The sequence below is a fragment of the Taurulus bubalis genome, assembly GCF_910589615.1.
Source record: "Taurulus bubalis genome assembly, chromosome: 9".
NCBI classification, from domain to species: Eukaryota; Metazoa; Chordata; class Actinopteri; order Perciformes; family Cottidae; genus Taurulus; species Taurulus bubalis.
Window position 1 is genome coordinate 27,751,646 of NC_136597.1, and position 20,920 is coordinate 27,772,565.

A 20,920-nucleotide genomic window follows, 5' to 3' on the forward strand; every position below is an offset into this window, starting at 1 on the left:
ATCATCATCTTCATCTTCATCATCATCATCATCATTATTACTAATGAGGAATAAAAGATGCATTCAGTGTTTGTTGATAGTTTTCATGAAGGCACTAATACAAATTATAATCATGTTATCTCTTAGCTGCCATTCCCCTTCTATTGTCTATTATCCACAGCATGGAAGCCAAACAACGCTGTTGTACAATTTTCTACTGCAACTTTAAAAACAATATTTATTTATTTTTCACAGAATCGATGACAATATAATATAATCATAGAATTATAATTAAAACTATAGAAAAATAACATTTTATCAATGAGTTGATTACTCAAATTGTGCTTTTTTTCTGTAAAGTGGAACATGTGATATTTGTCAACAAATATTAACCAAAAATGAATGAATAATTCAAACAAATCCAGTAATTTGTATTTTCATGAAATTCCAGATTCAAACTTTTGTGTTTGTGTTATAATAAAAGGTAAATGATGACAATATTATTTTACACAGACTTTATCTTCAGTGATATGTGCATTTCTCTCAAATCAAACAATGCAATAAGACACCAAGTCGTCTTTTCTTCCACAGTTGAGTTTATTGTTTCTCTTCAACATGGTTGGTGTGAATGTTTCCCTGGATGTGTGGAGTTTAAGACTTGGCGTTGTGCGTTGGTGTGTGAACCTCCTCCTCCCACCTCCATCTAGACCAACACACCACAAAAAACGAAATCCTCCAACGCAGAGCGACTCCTCTCAGACTTGCCAACTGCTGCAGTTCAGCTCCGTCCGGTTCAAACCAACACAAATAAGACACGTGGAGTTCATATAAACAGAAAGACGAGCGGCGGGTCGAGTCTCTAGGAAGTCTCGAACATCTTCTTCCTGTCGGCCTTGTCCTCGATGTTCTTACGCCAGTCGCCGGCAGCTTCTGTCGGCTGCAGAGGAGGAAAAAAACACAAACAGTTATTTCAATCGGAATCAAGCTTGCGTTATAGATTTTGACTTTATTGTATGTAGAAATCTATTTTTCTATATGAGAACAAAAAGTAAAACATAATTTTCAAGGTAATGCTGTATTATATTTTCGTACTTTCCCTCTAATAAAGCATCGGAATACTTATCTTCTGTCTATATGGATTACATATTTGTGTTGAAGACTCACCTCCTCCTTGACCTCCTTCTTGACCTGCTTCAGGTTGGCCCTCAGGTCCATGTTGACCGTGTGCTTGGAGCCCAGCAGAGCCTTCAGCATGGTGTCGGCCGACATGCGCACCTTCCTCAGGGCCGGCTTCTTGACTCCTCTCAGGTCCACCACCTTGATCCTCAGGTCTTCAATCTGAGAGCAGAAGGAAAACACTCCGGGTGAGATGTTGGTGTGAGGTAAGCCAGTCAAACTAAATCTTTAGATTGGTTGACATAACAAATGATCAAGACGTGAAAAAAGAGACCCAAGAACCCAACGTCATGTAATTATGGTCATGTAATTATGGTCATGTTATTACGGTCATGTACTTATGGTCATGATATTATGGTCATGTTATCACGGTCATGTACTGATGATCATGTAATTATGGTCATGTACTTATGATCATGTTATTATGGTCATGTTATTATGGTTATGTACTTACGGTCATGTTATTACGGTCATGTTAATATGGTCATGCTATTACAGTCATCTTATTGCAGGCATGTTATTATGGTCATGTAAAAACTCTTGCAAAGTAAACTACAGTTATTATTGGGCGTAGGTGGAGTTCATAATGTCATTGGGCATAGTTGTAGTTCATTATGTCATTGGGCGTAGCAGTGGTTCATAATGTCATTGGGCGTAGTTGAAGTTCATAATGTCATTGGGCGTAGTTGAAGTTCATGATGTCATTGGGCGTAACACTAGGTCATTATGTCATTGGGCATAGCAGTAGTTCATGATGTCATTGGGCGTAGGTCTAGTTCATGATGCATTGGGCGTAGCAGTGGTTCATAATGTCATGATGTCATTGGGCGTAGTTGTACTTCATGATGTCATTGGGTGTAGTTGTAGTTCATGATGTAATTGGGCGTAGGTGTAGTGCATGATGTCATTGGCCATAGTTGTAGTTCATGATGTCATTGGCCATAGTTGTAGTTCATGATGACATTGGGCATGGGTGTAGTTCATGATGTCATTGGGCATAGGTGTAGTTCATGATGTCATTGGACGTAGGTGCAGTTCATGATGTCATTGAGCGTAGTTGTAGTTCATGATGTCATTGGGCGTAGGTGTAGTTCATGATGTCATTGGGCGTCGGTGTAGTTCATGATGTCATTGGGCGTAGATGCAGTTCATGATGTCATTTGGCGCAACACTAGTTCATTATGTCATTGGGCATAGATGCAGTTCATGATGTCATTTGGCGTAACACTAGTTCATTATGTCATTGGGCATAGCAGTAGTTCATGATGTCATTGGGCGTAGGTCTAGTTCATGATGCATTGGGCGTAGCAGTGGTTCATAATGTCATGATGTCATTGGGCGTAGTTGTACTTTATGATGTCATTGGGTGTAGCTGTAGTTCATGATGTCATTGGGCTTAGGTGAAGTGCATGATGTCATTGGCCATAGTTGTAGTTCATGATGACATTGGGAGTGGGTATAGTTCATGATGTCATTGGGCATAGGTGTAGTTCATGATGTCATTGGGCGTAGTTGTAGTGCATGATGGCATTGGGCGTAGGCGTAGTTCATGATGTCATTGGGCGTCAGTGTAGTTCATGATGTCATTGGGCGTCGGTGTAGTTCATGATGTCATTGGGCGTCGGTGTAGTTCATGATGTCATTGGGCGTCGGAGCAGTTCATGATGTCATTGGGCGGTTACCTCTACGTTGGCCTTTGCAACCTTGGCCTCGATGTCGTACCTCTCCTCGTCGATCCGCTCGATGATTGCGTTCAGCTTCTTGCAGTAATCCTGTTGAAAGCAAATACACAAAGTTCTCATGTTACGTACAGCTGTAGTACATAAGACTACAGGTGAGCTTACATGTGTTAAATAGCAACTAAGATTTTAAGATAAAGTGGCATTCCCCTTTAAATATAAACTAGGTTTAAAGGGTTTCAGTGGTGGAATGTACAATTCCTGTGGTTGTGATGGTGTATATTGTGGTTGTGATGGTGTTTCCTGTGGTTGTGATGGTGTATATTGTGGTTGTGATGATGTATATTGTGGTTGTGATAGTGTGTATTGTGGTTATGATGGTGCATATTGTGGTTGTGATGGTGTATATTGTGGTTGTGATGGTGTGTATTCTGGTTGTGATGGTGTATATTGTGGTTGTGATGGTGTGTATTGTGGTTGTGATGGTGTATATTGTGGTTGTGATGGTGTATATTGTGGTTGTGATGGTGTTTCCTGTGGTTGTGATGGTGTATATTGTGGTTGTGATGGTGTATATTGTGGTTGTGATGGTGTATATTGTGGCTGTGATGGTGTACATTCTGGTTGTGATGGTGTATATTGTGGTTGTGATGGTGTATATTGTGGTTGTGATGGTGTTTCCTGTGGTTGTGATGGTGTATATTGTGGTTGTGATGGTGTATATTGTGGCTGTGATGGTGTATATTGTGGTTGTGATGGTGTATATTCTGGTTGTGATGGTGTGTATTGTGGTTGTGATGGTGTATATTGTGGTTGTGATGGTGTATATTGTGGTTGTGATGGTGTACATTCTGGTTGTGATGGTGTGTATTGTGGTTGTGATGGTGTACATTGTGGTTGTGATGGTGTACATTCTGGTTGTGATGGTGTATATTGTGGTTGTGATGGTGTATATTGTGGTTGTGATGGTGTACATTCTGGTTGTGATGGTGTATATTGTGGTTGTGATGGTGTATATTGTGGTTGTGATGGTGTGTATTGTGGTTGTGATGGTGTATATTGTGGTTGTGATGGTGTATATTGTGGTTGTGATGGTGTACATTCTGGTTGTGATGGTGTGTATTGTGGTTGTGATGGTGTACATTCTGGTTGTGATGGTGTACATTCTGGTTGTGATGGTGTACATTCTGGTTGTGATGGTGTGTATTGTGGTTGTGATGGTGTACATTCTGGTTGTGATGGTGTACATTCTGGTTGTGATGGTGTACATTCTGGTTGTGATGGTGTTTCCCGGCCTCACCATCAGGGCGGCCTGGTCTCCGCTGGTCACGGCGGGGGGGCAGTTTTCGGACATGTAGGCCTCTTTGGCCGCGATGTCTTCCTTGGCCTCCTGATCCAGCCACTTCTGAGCGATACCCAGGATCAGACTCTACGGGACAGACGGCATTTTGTTTTATTGTTTCACACGCCGACGACTCAGGAAGGGTTGCTATTAAAGTCCTGGTTTAAATTAAAAACAGTTTTGAATAAAAAACAGGTTTAAATTAAAAACAGGTACCTTCAGGTGATGCCTGCGGCTGGAAGTCATCTTTTTGCTGTTTGGGAGGAAGTCAGATCATCATCATCATCATCATCATCATCATCATCATCATCATAATCATCATCATCAATCATGCTTTTCTCAGAACTAGTGAACGTATCCATCTTTTTTGATGCAGTTTTATTTATGAATATAAATAATTTATGAATTATAAATATCTCGTTGTTTGTGCATGCATCATAAAATATTGTCAACCGCCAAATATAATATTTCCTCAATGTTTTAGTATTAATGAGGCTGTATGTATGAAGGAAAGAGTAAAGTTATATAAATGAGGTTATGAATGCGTTGTGAACAAACCTCTTTAAAGAGAAGTTTAGTTACATGACATCATGATGAAGACGCTACAGGTGAAGAGGGTGAACACATGAAACTTCACCACTTCATCACATTAAGAGGAGCATTTATTGCGTCTCTAAATGTTTGTCTGAAGTCTCTCCACTTTAATTGATTTGAGTCAGAATCTTGAAATGAGGTTTTCTGTCGTAACTTCAGGAACAAAACAGCCAACTTTGTGCTAAAAAGCTTTTTGTTGTTGTTTTTACAGCTAATTCCATAAAACAATCTGTGCTTGTGAACCGGATCTAAACCTGGAGGATCTGATCCGAGAGGATGTGGTGAGGACTTACTCAGACATCTTGGCGTTTTTTTACGGTCCACAACCTGCATGAAGACACAGACACACACACACACACACACACACACACACACACACACACACACACACACACACACACACACACACACACACACACACACACACACACACACACACACACACACACACACACACACACACACACACACACACACACACAGAGACGGTGAGACACATTTGCCTCAGACCAGGGTGTCGGGGTGAGCTTCTCTGAGATCAGCATGTTCTGCTGCTCCGGCGGATGTCGGGCATATTTGTGCCGTAACGAGATCCGAACCCACAGCTGAAGAGCAGCGACGTCGACTGAACTAAACTGGGATGGTCGGGATCCGATGTCCCGTCTCGACGCTTCACGAGCGGATCGGGTGGAGAGTTAATTTAAAGAAATTCTCTGCTGGAATATTGTTAACTTAAGTTCATCTCCGGCACCTTGAAGTTACTTTGAACGTTAGAACCCAGCTCTACATCAGGTGCAACCACCAGTGGAGTCATTCTTTTTCAATACTTTTGAAATTAACAATACTACATTTGAACAGGGACTTTTTACTTTTTACCATTTTTAAAAGTTAAACAATTTCCTTTTTTTTCTGAGTTTCTTAAATTTGACACTAAAAATAACGTCCAATAAATAATAAACTGCTCAATCCTGCAGACAAATGAATGCACTTATTAACCATGAGTAATAATCTCTATTAAAGAGCAATTCATTTAAAATTAATGACAACCAACCGGCTTTAAAATAACATTTTCACGTCCCATTTAAAACAAGAAGCACAACTTCTTTTTTAGATCCGTGATTCAAACTAATTTGTTTGCTCTAATTCAAAAATACATTTCAACAATAATTCAGTCACCATAATGACAAGCTGGTATTTTAGCAGTTTGAAGACGTGACTTTCTAACAGCTCCAGGACCATAAAACACGACACAGTGCAGCTGAACGGGTCTCATAAATTCAGGTCTGCCAGGAAAAGGTCAAACATGCAGAAAGCGAGTTCTGGATGTCAGAAGGGTCAGAGGTGGAGAATCGAACGGCTACGATCTCCACCTCTTAAACCAGCGTTTTTACAACCAGTCTGGTGGACGATGTCACGGCTGCTCTGGTGAAACAGAGAAAAGATGCTGCTCTCAGAGAAGCTCACAAGAAAACAGAGACAACATAAAGACTTGCTCACCTATCGAGAGGAGGAAGAGGAAGAAGAAGAGAACCACCACACGCTCGTGGATGAAAAGGAGACACTGGCAAACTCTCACAGGGAAAAGAGGAAAAGGGTTTATATGGTGGGTTGCGATGCCTCAGCAAAACGCTCAGATCCTCTTTATGGAAATGGATCCCGGGCAGACCAATGAGCTGACGAGCTCCTGAAATACACCAGACCCCATCCAGCCCCCCACCGAGTCGACTTCAAGCCTCAAGATGCAGATTCACAAAGGGAGTCACACGGGGCGGCCCGGTGTCACCCCAGGGCTCCTGGGACTAGAGCAAGAAAAACATCTTTCTGTTTTCCACCTGAAAATATCCATGAACCCGAGAACACTAAGAATAGTCACGCTATCACTAACGTTGGGTATATTTCACCCGATATAATGTACATGATCAAATATACTTCTTATCAAAATATATTCAAATACAACAATACAAGTTGAAGTACTCTTCCTTTATTTGACCCTATAGAACTTCTCATGAAAGGTATCAGGTATCATGGGGGGATCCTGAAAAAAAGACTCAAAATCGGGTGAAAAATGTGGGAATCGTCAATAAAAAATGATTATGAATATAAATAATGGAGTTATGAACTTGTTCTTTTGCTTAAATGTTCAGCCGGTCCTGTGAAGGAAAAGTCTCCTTCAATTGTAAAAACCAGCGTTAAAGACGTTAGTGTTCTAGAGTTAAAGACGTTAGTGTTCTAGGGTTAAAGATGTTAGTGTTCTAGGATTAAAGACATTAGTGTTCTAGGGTTAAATATGTTAGTGTTCTAGGGTTAAAGATGTTAGTGTTCTAGGGTTAAAGACGTTAGTGTTCTAGGGTTAAATATGTTAGTGTTCTAGGGTTAAAGATGTTAGTGTTCTAGGGTTAAAGATGTTAGTGTTCTAGGATTAAAGACATTAGTGTTCTAGGGTTAAATATGTTAGTGTTCTAGGGTTAAAGATGTTAGTGTTCTAGGGTTAAAGACGTTAGTGTTCTAGGGTTAAATATGTTAGTGTTCTAGGGTTAAAGATGTTAGTGTTCTAGGGTTAAAGACGTTTGTGTTCTAGGGTTAAAGATGTTAGTGTTCTAGGGTTAAATATGTTAGTGTTCTAGGGTTAAAGATGTTAGTGTTCTAGGGTTAAAGACGTTAGTGTTCTAGGGTTAAAGATGTTAGTGTTCTAGGGTTAAAGACATTAGTGTTCTAGGGTTAAAGATGTTAGTGTTCTAGGGTTAAAGATGTTAGTGTTCTAGGGTTAAAGATGTTTGTGTTCTAGGGTTAAATATGTTAGTGTTCTAGGGTTAAATATGTTAGTGTTCTAGGGTTAAATATGTTAGTGTTCTAGGGCTAAAGACGTTAGTGTTCTAGGGTTAAAGATGTTAGTGTCCTAGGGTTAAAGATGTTAGTGTTCTAGGGTTAAAGATGTTAGTGTCCTAGGGTTAAATATGTTAGTGTTCTAGGGTTAAAGATGTTAGTGTTCTAGGGTTAAATATGTTAGTGTTCTAGGGTTAAATATGTTAGTGTTCTAGGGTTAAAGACGTTAGTGTTCTAGGGTTAAATATGTTAGTGTTCTAGGGTTAAAGATGTTAGTGTTCTAGGGTTAAATATGTTAGTGTTCTAGGGTTAAAGACGTTAGTGTTCTAGGGTTAAATATGTTAGTGTTCTAGGGTTAAAGACGTTAGTGTTCTAGGGTTAAATATGTTAGTGTTCTAGGGTTAAATATGTTAGTGTTCTAGGGTTAAAGACGTTAGTGTTCTAGGGTTAAATATGTTAGTGTTCTAGGGTTAAAGATGTTAGTGTTCTAGGGTTAAATATGTTAGTGTTCTAGGGTTAAAGACGTTAGTGTTCTAGGGTTAAATATGTTAGTGTTCTAGGGTTAAAGATGTTAGTGTTCTAGGGTTAAATATGTTAGTGTTCTAGGGTTAAATATGTTAGTGTTCTAGGGTTAAATATGTTAGTGTTCTAGGGCTAAAGACGTTAGTGTTCTAGGGTTAAAGATGTTAGTGTTCTAGGGTTAAAGATGTTAGTGTTCTAGGGTTAAAGATGTTAGTGTTCTAGGGTTAAAGATGTTAGTGTCCTAGGGTTAAAGATGTTAGTGTTCTAGGGTTAAAGATGTTAGTGTCCTAGGGTTAAATATGTTAGTGTTCTAGGGTTGAAGATGTTAGTGTTCTAGGGTTAAATATGTTAGTGTTCTAGGGTTAAAGACGTTAGTGTTCTAGGGTTAAATATGTTAGTGTTCTAGGGTTAAATATGTTAGTGTTCTAGGGTTAAAGACGTTAGTGTTCTAGGGTTAAATATGTTAGTGTTCTAGGGTTAAATATGTTAGTGTTCTAGGGCTAAAGACGTTAGTGTCCTAGGGTTAAAGATGTTAGTGTTCTAGGGTTAAAGATGTTAGTGTTCTAGGGTTAAAGATGTTAGTGTTCTAGGGTTAAAGATTTTAGTGTTCTAGGGTTAAAGACGTTAGTGTCCTAGGGTTAAAGACGTTAGTGTTCTAGGGTTAAATATGTTAGTGTTCTAGGGTTAAATATGTTAGTGTTCTAGGGTTAAAGACATTAGTGTTCTAGGGTTAAAGACATTAGTGTTCTAGGGTTAAATATGTTAGTGTTCTAGGGTTAAATATGTTAGTGTTCTAGGGCTAAAGATGTTAGTGTTCTAGGGTTAAATATGTTAGTGTTCTAGGGTTAAATATGTTAGTGTTCTAGGGTTAAATATGTTAGTGTTCTAGGGCTAAAGACGTTAGTGTCCTAGGGTTAAAGACGTTAGTGTTCTAGGGTTAAAGATGTTAGTGTTCTAGGGTTAAATATGTTAGTGTTCTAGGGCTAAAGACGTTAGTGTCCTAGGGTTAAAGATGTTAGTGTTCTAGGGTTAAAGATGTTAGTGTTCTAGGGTTAAATATGTTTGTGTTCTAGGGTTAAAGATGTTAGTGTTCTAGGGTTAAATATGTTAGTGTTCTAGGGTTAAATATGTTAGTGTTCTAGGGTTAAAGACGTTAGTGTTCTAGGGTTAAAGACATTAGTGTTCTAGGGTTAAAGATGTTAGTGTTCTAGGGTTAAAGATGTTAGTGTTCTAGGGTTAAAGATGTTAGTGTTCTAGGGTAAAAGATGTTAGTGTTCTAGGGTTAAATATGTTAGTGTTCTAGGGTTAAAGATGTTAGTGTTCTAGGGTTAAATATGTTAGTGTTCTAGGGTTAAATATGTTAGTGTTCTAGGGTTAAAGATGTTAGTGTTCTAGGGTTAAATATGTTAGTGTTCTAGGGTTAAAGATGTTAGTGTTCTAGGGTTAAAGATGTTAGTGTTCTAGGGTTAAAGATGTTAGTGTTCTAGGGTTAAAGACGTTAGTGTTCTAGGGTTAAAGACGTTAGTGTTCTAGGGTTAAAGATGTTAGTGTTCTAGGGTTAAATATGTTAGTGTTCTAGGGTTAAAGATGTTAGTGTTCTAGGGTTAAAGACGTTAGTGTTCTAGGGTTAAAGACATTAGTGTTCTAGGGTTAAAGACATTAGTGTTCTAGGGTTAAAGACATTAGTGTTCTAGGGTTAAAGATGTTAGTGTTCTAGGGTTAAAGACGTTAGTGTTCTAGGGTTAAAGATGTTAGTAATAATCAGCGTTTTTGTTTTTAACCGCCATGTTCTACAGTAGCAAAACCAAACCAAAAAAGGCCACCGTAGGAGAGGGAGTCAGGGAAATCAGTTGGTTGCAATCTGCAACCTCACCACCAGATGTCACTAAATCCTTCACACTGGGCCTTTAAGTGCGGCTTTAGTGACGTTTCTGAAGTTATTTCAACGTTTTTAACGTACGCCGTTTGGTTCTGCAAACTACGGATACGATGAATCTCAACGTTTCTGAACCAAAAATACTTTTCATGTCAACGTTTTGACCCCTCGCAACTCTTTGTTGGCGTTACGAAAGTGAATTCTCAATTACGTTCAGGCAGCAAGACTACTTGTTAGATTTAATAAAAGATCAAGTTTTGGGTCAAATAAGGAAGTTACTTTTGGTTTCCCACGGGACTCAAACACTTGTCTCCTGAGTGAAAGTCCTGTGTAAAAACAAACGTAATCTGGGAGAAAATACATAACCGTAAAGTGTAATTTAAGATAGAAAACATAATTCTTAAGAGACCAGGCTGGTTTTTAACCGCTGGGCCGTCACTTCAAATGTGTTGTTACAGGTAAAGTCACCTGTTTCAAGAAATGTATGGAATTAAGAGGTTTTTTTTGGCAGATTCTAGTGCAGAAGGTTCACCTTATTTGGCCTCTTTAGAAGGGATTGTTCAACACGTGAGGTGAGATGCTCAGATGGTGTGATGTGTACAGAGTTCCAGACAGGACATCGTTAGCCTAGCTTAGCATAAAGACTGGAACCAGCTTGTGCAGGTGGAATATCCACGGTCCGCCACTGAAATACAGTATATATTTTGGCCCAAACAAACAATAATTCTTAAGCTGTCCTGAGAAAGATTTCATTGAGTATTTGATTATTTAAACAATTGTTTTATTTCTACCTCTGCAGATGAAAAGACAAAAAAGAACTAAACTTAAGGTCCACTTACTAGATTTATTTATTAAGCTTTCAACCACATCTAACGACTAACGGTTCTCACTTCTCTCGTGTAACAGACTTTGAACGTAAAGTTAATTTTATCCAAGTTAAGACTGACGCTAAAAGTCTAAATATTGTAAAAACAGACATTTCGGTTTGATGTGAAAACAAAGAGCAGAGCGAGTCCTCAGTGGATAAACATAACAGACAAATTAATCCTTATTTCAAAACATTTATTTCTAATGACTCGGTGGAAACCTGTACATTTTTTAAATTATGTTTTTCTGTCAGACATTTTAACTGCGTTGACGTTATTCCGTCTCAGCTCAGTCCCTCGGTATCACAAAAAAACAAGCAAAACAACAACAACAACGAAAAGAGTCTTAGCTGTCGACCCCGTGCTGCAGCAGAGACACTCAGGAGGTTTCTAGGAAGTCTCGAACATCTTCTTCCTGTCGGCCTTATCCTCGATGTTCTTACGCCAGTCTCCGGCTTCTGTCGACTGACACAAAGACATCCACAACGTCACCGGGAGACATCTTGTGTTTTAACACATTTCTATGACATTATTGTTTTTGTCATCCGTGTTCTGAGTTAATTATTTCCAGGAAGCCGTTGGCTTCATTCATTCACTACAGTATGAAAACAATCAGCAAGAGACGTTAAACCTGCTCATTCAGAAACTGTGATTGCTCACCTCCTCCTTGACCTCCTTCTTGACCTGCTTCAGGTTGGCCCTCAGGTCCATGGTCACCTTGTGCTTCCCGCCCAGCAGAGCCTGCAGCATGGCGTCGGCCGACATGCGGACCTTCTTCAGGGCCGGCTTCTTCACTCCGGCCAGCTCCACCACCTTCATCTTCAGGTCGTCGATCTGGAGGCAGAAGAACCCATCACCACGTGTGAAACGGCGTTCAGATAATACGTGACTTCTGATGCTGAATATACAACGTTTGCTGAAAAGAATGATTTAATGTCCAAAAGCAGCTGTTGTTGTTGACTGAACACAACAGCATTTGTTCTCATTGAGTACAAAGACGTGTTAACTACTATAACGTTAGAATACAAGTACAAAATGTGGACCCGTGAATTCATTTTAAGATAAAACAAAGAGACCCAATGATGGTTTTTGTCTGTCCTATCTTTGTTTTTGTCCGTCGCCATCTTTGTTTTGTCCGTTGCCATCTTGGATTTTGTCCGTCACCATCTTGGTTTTGTCCATCGCTATCTTGGTTTTTTTGTCCATCGCTATCTTGGTTTTCGTCCGTAGCCATCTTGGTTTTTATTTGTCGCCATTTGTTTTTGGTCCGTCGGTGTCTTGGTTTTTTGTCTGTCGCCATCTTGGTTTTTATCTGTCACCATCTGTTTTTGGTCCGTCGCCATCTTGGTTTTTGTCCATAGCCATCTTGGTTTTTGTCCGTAGCCATCTTGTTTTTTATCTGTAGCCATCTTGGTTTTTATCTGTCACGATCTTGGTTTTTTTGTCCACCGCCATCTTGGTTTTTGTCCGTCGCCATCTTGGTTTTTGTCCGTCCCATCTTGGTTTTTTTGTCCATCGCTATCTTGGTTTTTGTCCGTCGCCATCTTGGTTTTTGTCCGTAGCCGTCTTGGTTTTTGTCCGTCGGCGTCTTGGTTTTTGTCCGTCGGCGTCTTGGTTTTTGTCCGTCGGCGTCTTGGTTTTTGTCCGTCGGCGTCTTGGTTTTTGTCCGTCGGGGTCTTGGTTTTTATCTGTCATTATCTTGGTTTTTATCTGTCCCCATCTTGGTTTTTGTCAGTCACCATCTTGGTTTTTATCTGTCACCATTTTGGTTTTTGTCCATCGCCATCTTGGTTTTTGTCAGTCACCATCTTGGTTTTTATCTGTCACCATCTTGGTTTTTGTCCGTAGCCATCTTGGTTTTTATCTGTCGCCATCTGCTTTTGGTCCGTCGGCGTCTTGGTTTTTGTCTGTCGCCATCTTGGTTTTTATCTGTCGCCATCTGTTTTTGGTCCGTCGCCATCTTGGTTTTTGTCCATAGCCATCTTGTTTTTTATCTGTAGCCATCTTGGTTTTTATCTGTCACCATCTTGTTTTTTTTGTCCACCGCCATCTTGGTTTTTGTCCGTCGCCATCTTGGTTTTTGTCCATCGCTATCTTGGTTTTCGTCCGTCGCCATCTTGGTTTTTGTCCGTAGCCATCTTGGTTTTTGTCCGTAGCCATCTTGGTTTTTGTCCGTAGCCATCTTGGTTTTTGTCCGTCGGCATCTTGGTTTTTGTCCGTCGCCATCTTGGTTTTTGTCCGTTCCATCTTGGTTTTTTTGTCCATCGCCATCTTGGTTTTTGTCTGTCGGCGTCTTGGTTTTTGTTCGTCAGCGTCTTGGTTTTTGTCCGTCGGGGTCTTGGTTTTTATCTGTCATTATCTTGGTTTTTATCTGTCACCATCTTGGTTTTTGTCAGTCACCATCTTGGTTTTTGTCAGTGGCCGTCTTGGTTTTTATCTGTCACCATCTTGGTTTTTGTCAGTGGCCGTCTTGGTTTTTATCTGTCACCATCTTGGTTTTTGTCAGTCACCATCTTGGTTTTTGTCAGTGGCCGTCTTGGTTTTTATCTGTCACCATCTTGGTTTTTATCTGTCATTATCTTGGTTTTTATCTGTCACCATCTTGGTTTTTGGTCGCAAAAAAACTGAAAAAAGGCTGCTCCTCAAGGTTTTATAGATTTTTTGTTTTTTGAAATATATTTCGATAATTCACCCAGTTGGCTGCAAAATGATATCTAAAAACCAGACGGTGGACAGCGCGGCTCCCCTGAGAGCATCAGCTCAGTGCCTCACCTCTAAGTCGCTCTTGCTGACTTTGGACTCGGCGTCGTACCTCGCCTCGTCGATCTTGTCGATGGCACTCTGGAGCTTCTTACAGAGTTCCTGTTGATGCACAAAACAAAACAACAACTTTACTTCAGTGTTTCTAAGGCAAGATTTACAAAACAATGATTGTCTTATGAATATAATACTTTATTTTCCATTGGTAGAGGAAATACTAGGATCCTTGACGTCAGTAAAAGTAGTAATACTACAGTCTAAAAATACTACTATTGTAAGTGAGTCAGTGACTCAGTATTCTTACAGTGTGGTATTAGTACTTATACTTTGACTCAGTATTCTCACAGTGTGGTATTAGTACTTATACTTTGACTCAGCATTCTCACAGTGTGATATTAGTACTTATGCTGTGACACAGTGTGGTATTAGTACTTATACTGTGAGTATTCGGGGTCGCACCATGAGGAGGGCCTGGTCTCCGCTCATGTCGGGGGCGGGGCAGTTCTCGGACATGTACGTCTCCTTCGCCGCCACGAGTTCGATCTTCTCCTGCTCGATCCAGCCGGCGGCGATCTGCAGCATGATGCTCTGAGACAAGAAGAAGCGTCCATTAAAGGTTCACCGCCAAGCGCCACAGAGAGAAGGAGGAGGAGGAGGAGGAGGAGGAGGAGGAGGAGGAGGAGGAGGAGGAGGACTCAGTCTCACCTTCAGGTGATGCCGGCGGCTGGACGTCATTTTCTTTACCCTGAAACACGAGAGGTTAGCATTAGCCTAGCTTAGCATTAGCCTAGCATAAAGAGTAGAAACTAGCCTGATAATCTCCTGGGACCCTCAGGTGTGTCACAGGAGATTTTATTTCCGTTGCCAAATAAATTGTCAGAACGTCTCCATTGTCTTTGACTTAACGTTTCTCTCTGCAGTTCACCTTTGAGCCACATGAGGGCGCCCCAATGCTCGTATTGCTCTGATAATTGTATTAAATTAATAATAAAATAAATAAAGATGATGAGGAAATGTCAGGAACGTTTAAAAAGTGGGTCACTAGAAAAAGAAAAGACAGAATTGTGAAACATCAATCGAATTGTTCTCCCTTATTAAATAACGTTAAATCTAATTAAAGACATCAACAGGACGGTTACCTATAAACAGATAATTGTCATTTTACAGTTTAGATTTTGTGTGGATTAAATAAACAAGATATATCATCTGTAAATAAGTGAGCTTTAGAGCCGTTTCCTCCCTGCTTCCATGCTTTATGCTAAGCTAAGCTAACTGGCAGAAATTAAAGAACAATAAAATGCTCGCTTATAATAAGCAAAACAATGAATAAATAAACACCGTTTCCAGACTCTCATGTCTAGAGAAATAATATAACTGACAAATATTTCCTTTACTTAATAACTTTTTTTTAAATTATTATTCTGAAATTGATGAATAATTATGCTCTTTTCTTATCTTTATTAAGGCTATTTTACTATTATTTTCACGTGTTCTGTTATGTTTTAATGAATAAATAACATATGTTGTTGCCTTTGTCATTGTGGGTGTGTCCTAATCGTCTACCTGCGATGAACACATAATGTAAATAAAGAAAAATAAAAAGGTAACAAAATGGTAAAATAAAATATGTAAAAATTGAGAATTCATGCAGTTCACATATTTCACATATTCCACAAAGTCCACACAGTAAAATATAACATTAAATCCTGAAATCCTCGTGAACAGTTTAAGTTATGACTCTTTTCTCAAAGAGAGAAAACAAACTGAAACCTTCTTGGTTGAAACATCTTTTAAAGCGTATGAATAAATATAGAATATTACAGAGACTCGTGTTTCTCTACAGCTGCTGTCATCTGAAGCCGTCACATGTGTTCAGCTCACATGTTCAGACATTCTGACGGTCCAACAGCTGTGAGACGGCGTGACGAAGAAGAAGAGGATGATGATGATGATGATGATGATGATGATGAGTCAGAACGAAGAGTTACATTTAAACGATTTCATTGTTTGTTTCCTGTTTTCGTTTTTTACTTTGTTTCCGTCTTTTTAAGACCATAAAAAAGGAACAAAGAAATGCATCAGATACGTTTATGTATTTTTTATTAATATGTGAGCATATTACGTTTAATAATACCCTTTTTAATAGCACAGTTTATATTTAATTAAATTCTTCAGCAACAATGTGATTCTTAATTAGAGGCTAAATGTGTTTAATCGTTAAGAAATATAATTCAGTAACAAATTCAACAAATTAGATGAAAAACATATTAATATTTCTTCCTTTTGGAAACCAAGCCAGCATCAAGCCCCCTGTGACCTATTCTCAGACAACAGTTTCCTTAATTATCTCTGCAACCACATGCTTGTTTAACTTCATTACGTTTCATTTCGCTGAGGCTTTCATCCAAAGGGACTTACATGTTTGCTCTCTACACCGTCGTCACAGCAACGGGAGCAGTTAGGGGTCAGAGTCTCAAGGACACATCGACATGGACTAGCGGAGCGGGGGCTCGAACCACCGATCCTCTGATGGAAATTGCTACAATACCATAACCCTCGTGAGAAGAGACTTGTGGTTTAAAAAAGTAACCGTTAAGGTGAAGTACTTACGCCAACTTGTCGCGGCGACCGAAAGGTTTCACTAAACCCTTCATGAGAATACAACGTAGGAGTTCACTAACAGACACGTCCAGTAACCCTACGGGTTTGTGGGAGTCTAACAAAGCAATACGAATCATTCATAACCCTATATTATACCTGTAAAGTCACAAAATGGACATTTCAATACCCAGCATGCCCAAATCAGACAATGTTTTGTCATACAATAAGTATTTTTTTCCATTTATGAACCGAACGACACAGTTTTTTGACTGAAACTCCTTTCTAACATGCCAATGCTTTGTTGTATTGTGATAATCTGATTATGTAGGTCCTAACCTTTCCATAAAGGTGTGTTATTAGTATGTGAGTTGTACAGATTGAGAAGCTCTGGGACCGCTCGAAGAGGCAATTTTGTGGAATCTTGCTCATATCTTGCTGGATGTTCATAGTGATGATCAAAATATGGTATAAAAGGTTGTTTTTTAAAGATCATTTTTTTTGCAAAAGAATTCTGAAAAAAATCATATAAAATAACAGAAGTATTAGAACTCATTTGGGGTTCCTACAACTACTGGAAGCCGGGGAACAAGAGGTGCAGACGGCCGTCAGACCCCGTATGGGGGGCTCGGTGCTGATGAGGTTAAAACAGCTTTTCTTTCTATAAATCTTCTCAGATAACAAACAACAAAACCAAGTAGTTTTTCAGATGTTTGTCTCTGCATTTAAATAACTATTATTCATATTCGTATTATTATATTCTCTGTTCACAGCTGAGAGGTTGAGACATTGATCTCTGAGATTCATGTTGGAACTCAACATCGAGAATCTACAGACACGTAAACAAAGACTGAGGAGGAGGAGGAGGAGGAGGAAAAAGAGGAGGAGGAGGAAGAGGAGGAGGAAGAGGAGGAGGAAGGAGGAGAAGGAGGAAGAGGAGGAAGAGGAGGTACTCACTCAGACATGCTGCTGCTGGTGTGGTTCTGTGGAGACAGTAAATCAGTAAATCAGAGTGGACAGGTTACAAGGAGCCGACACGTTATTGATCGCGACCCTTCGACCTCCAGCAGAGAAACGTGATCCGCTTCAGGAACTCACAAACCAGCTAATCTTGGACCGACGCCCAGAATTTAACTTTAACTCTGATCTCGTCACGAAATGCCACCAGAGGAGGACGAGGACCGGGAACCCATGGGAGAACCCAGGAGTCCACGAGGACCCCAGGACTCCTGGGGTCCTCGTGGACTCCTGGGGTCCTCGTGGACTCCTGGGGTCCTCGTGGACTCCTGGGTTCTCTCGTGGACTCCTGGGATCCTCGTGGACTCCTGGGATCCTCGTGGACTCCTGGGTTCTCTCGTGGACTCCTAGGAACCCAGGAGTCCACGAGACGCGTCCCAGACGACGTGGAGGAGAAAAGAATCTTTCTGTTTCAAATCAAACACTCACAGTCCCAAAAAAGCGACAGAAATAAATAAAGTCTTTGAAACAAACATAAAGCCCTAAAACATAATATTCATATAAATGTATCTCTTTCATCACAATAATATTCATATAAATGTATCTCTTTTATAACAAATTTATGCTGTAGGGCTTTGGGAGAATTTCTCTGGGAAGAAATATGTAATTACAGCATTCAATTAGTGCTAATTAATAATGTTCAGATAAAAGTCTGTACATGCAACTAAGCAAACAGTTCAACATTAGAGTTTAAATATTGACGACAGGAACATCTAGAAAAGACAAAATGAAATAGCTTTAAGAAGAGACAGGCGAACAGGAACCGGCAGCGCGTGTCCAGAACATCGTGAGTTCAAACCCCCCGCTGGGTCGGAAACAAAACCTTTCGCTCGACCGCGGCCTCAGAGGTCAGAGGTCACACCTGCGGCCGCAGCTTAAGGTGTAAACCTGCGTATTGTCCCGAGCTGCAGAGACTCACCTGCTGACGGCGAGGAGGAAGACGGAGTGGAGGAGGAGGAAGAGGGAGAGCTGCCAAGTCGGGAACAGAGAGGATGAAACAGGGTATATAGGGTGTGAAGCGCTGGCTCAGCAGTCCTCTTTATGGTAGCAGAGCCTCAGACCAATGGCAGCCGGCCGGGCTCCAGAAATACCAGCGGCTCTGCGAGGAACCTCGTAAAGTTCTCCCTCGCCGAGCGGACGCTATCGGGTTCCCGGTACATTGTTCCACGCGTCCCTGAGGGCTTCACACATGAGGCGTGAAGACGCCGTCATACGTGTGCGGGCGTGTTCACACGCTTACAGAGCAGGAGTCAGAGCGTTTCGTTAAAGTCAGGCTCAGAATTCATGTTTCATGTTGTTGACATATGAGAGTCAAAGGTTTTACATTTTAAACGTCTCTTTGTTTCACTCCAACGAATCTATTCCCTCTTTATTGTGATTACTAAATGTGTATAACTGAGCTTATGAATGCTGTGTGAACACAGCTCAGAATATATGTAGGAATAGGAGTAAAGTTTTATAAATGAGCATTCATAAATAAACGTAAATAAAACTTGTTTAGCCGCATGAAGCCCCAGACACGTTTCTCAAAATTGCGAATGGTTTGCATTTCAATAATAAGCACAGAATATCTCCTCAACCACAAGCGCTATTTAAATAATGTCAAAAGGTTTAATATACAGAAAACCTGTGATACCAGGTTCATATAGCAGTAAATGTGTTACTGGTTTATATATTACATGTGTTACTGGTTTATATATTACATGTGTTACTGGTTTATATATTATATGTGTTACTGGTTTATATATTACATCTGTTACTGGTTTATATATTACATGTATTACTGGTTTATATATTACATGTGTTACTGGTTTATATATTACATCTGTTACTGGTTTATATATTACATGTGTTACTGGTTTATATATTACATGTGTTACTGGTTTATATATTACATGTGTTACTGGTTTATATATTACATGTGTTACTGGTTTATATATTACATGTGTTACTGGTTTATATATTACATGTGTTACTGGTTTATATATTATATGTGTTACTGGTTTATATATTATATGTGTTACTGGTTTATATATTACATGTGTTACTGGTTTATATATTATATGTGTTACTGGTTTATATATTATATGTGTTACTGGTTTATATATTATATGTGTTACTGGTTTATATATTACATGTGTTACTGGTTTATATATTATATGTGTTACTGGTTTATATATTATATGTGTTACTGGTTTATATATTACATGTGTTACTGGTTTATATATTATATGTGTTACTGGTTTATATATTATATGTGTTACTGGTTTATATATTACATGTGTTACTGGTTTATATATTACATGTGTTACTGGTTTATATATTACATGTGTTACTGGTTTATATATTACATGTGTTACTGGTTTATATATTATATGTGTTACTGGTTTATATATTATATGTGTTACTGGTTTATATATTATATGTGTTACTGGTTTATATATTATATGTGTTACTGGTTTATATATTACATGTGTTACTGGTGTATTGGTTGATGATAGAACACAGGAAAGAAGAAAGATATATTTCTTCTTTTTAATTATGCAAATCACCGCTTTTCTTTTCTACTATAAAATATCACTTTGTATTAACAGTATCTCTGCAAAGTTTGACTTTGATTAAGTGAAGTTAAATATGTTTAGTAATTCATTCAGTGCAGATTTCGTGTACCGTAGTTTAGGCCCACTGAAAGTAAAAATACCCTAACTTTCTTTCTGGACCTTGAACGCCTCTGGTTCCACAACAGAGTATCTCTGCTCAAGCACCAAAACCAAGTATCATTTCTCCATAAGTAAGTCATATTTCAGTGTTTTGGCTGCAATGTGGTTGATATCTTGCTGAGGTTTTATCTGATAGTGGTTTTGGCGCAATTGGTGGATTCTGTAGGTCGTAATCTTTCCAGAAAGGTGTGCTATTCATGTGTGGCATCAAGCTAGGGATATAAGGAGGTATATTTCCATAGCTTGGGGAGCTCTCTCGAGTCACTTTTGAGTCCTTCGAGTCATATTTATGGTTTATGTTAATATTTATGGTTGAATTGTGTTATAAACATGTAAAATAGACTCACATGTTCTTGTAAAGCTGTGTGGATTCATGGAGAACGAGGACTTGGAGAGTGAGGAAGACCTCCTGATGAAGAATTCAGCCCCCATTTTTAGGGGCGCTGTGGTTAATAAGCTGTTAACATGTTGTCCTGTTTTAGAGGAGGACTGAACTCCACAATGATTTATATCATCTTTCATTCTGTTCATTTAGTTTCACTGTTTGTTCATTTCTTCCTGAAATATCATCTTTTGGCTCCAATAACAATCTAAATGTGATGGATATTAAAATGATTTTCGGTCATTTTCGGAATGATTTTTGACTAAATGTGTTTCTGTTCTTTAAGAAGTGGAAGAAGTTTTTGAACAAAAGTTCATGCAAATATTTCATTAGAGTGAAAAAAGATAAAAACTCACCGTCTGGAGAACTTCATGTGTGTGGATGAGAAGAAGAGATTTAACATATCTAACAATAAGAAACTTTTTAATGAGGACGAGAGAGAGGGAGGGAGAGAGAGAGAGAGAGATATGGAGAGAGAGGATAGAGAGAGAGAGGGGGAGAGAGAGGCTCTCTGCTGACATCTGCTGGTTCGTCCTGAACACAACACCAACGGCTTCTCGGTGCTCGTTCCTCTGACTCTGTTCCT

The 20,920-nt window shown here is 39.4% G+C and overlaps 2 protein-coding genes across 3 annotated transcripts; both read right to left on the reverse strand.

The window, feature by feature from the left end:
• Positions 1-555: 555 nt before the first annotated feature.
• Positions 556-6,357, reverse strand: LOC306741310 (troponin I, fast skeletal muscle-like). Its single transcript, XM_079223588.1, has 7 exons — positions 6,268-6,357; positions 5,064-5,097; positions 4,393-4,429; positions 4,135-4,263; positions 2,838-2,927; positions 1,144-1,317; positions 556-916 (listed from the first exon to the last, which is right to left on the reverse strand). The coding sequence occupies exons 2-7, from the start codon at positions 5,069-5,071 to the stop codon at positions 839-841; spliced, it is 516 nt and encodes a 171-aa protein (XP_079079714.1). The 5' UTR covers positions 5,072-5,097; positions 6,268-6,357; the 3' UTR covers positions 556-838.
• A 4,527-nt stretch (positions 6,358-10,884) lies between these two features.
• LOC306741308 (troponin I, fast skeletal muscle-like) lies at positions 10,885-18,268 on the reverse strand. 2 transcript variants are annotated; one of them, XM_079223585.1, is made up of 7 exons: positions 18,152-18,268; positions 17,173-17,198; positions 14,323-14,362; positions 14,077-14,205; positions 13,630-13,719; positions 11,505-11,691; positions 10,885-11,312 (listed from the first exon to the last, which is right to left on the reverse strand). In XM_079223585.1, the coding sequence occupies exons 2-7, from the start codon at positions 17,178-17,180 to the stop codon at positions 11,248-11,250; spliced, it is 519 nt and encodes a 172-aa protein (XP_079079711.1). In that variant the 5' UTR covers positions 17,181-17,198; positions 18,152-18,268; the 3' UTR covers positions 10,885-11,247. The 2 variants fall into 2 exon arrangements, with proteins under 2 accessions (XP_079079711.1, XP_079079712.1); XM_079223586.1 differs by having other exon boundaries at positions 10,893-11,322; positions 11,518-11,691; positions 18,152-18,225.
• Between the last annotated feature and the right edge of the window lie 2,652 nt (positions 18,269-20,920).

What these genes read in the sequence shown, in the direction of transcription:
- LOC306741310 (XM_079223588.1), bottom strand. An exon ending in TTGCAAAGGCCAACGTAGAG is followed by an intron (nt 1,318 to 2,837) that starts GTAACCGCCCAA and finishes TTCTGCTCTCAG; the next exon opens with ATTGAAGACCTGAGGATCAA. An exon ending in AGAAGGAGGTCAAGGAGGAG is followed by an intron (nt 917 to 1,143) that starts GTGAGTCTTCAA and finishes CCTCCTCTGCAG; the next exon opens with CCGACAGAAGCTGCCGGCGA.
- LOC306741308 (XM_079223585.1), bottom strand. An exon ending in GCCGCCGGCATCACCTGAAG is followed by an intron (nt 14,206 to 14,322) that starts GTGAGACTGAGT and finishes TTCTTGTCTCAG; the next exon opens with AGCATCATGCTGCAGATCGC. An exon ending in GGAGGAGGTGAGCAATCACA is followed by an intron (nt 11,313 to 11,504) that starts GTTTCTGAATGA and finishes AGTCGACAGAAG; the next exon opens with CCGGAGACTGGCGTAAGAAC.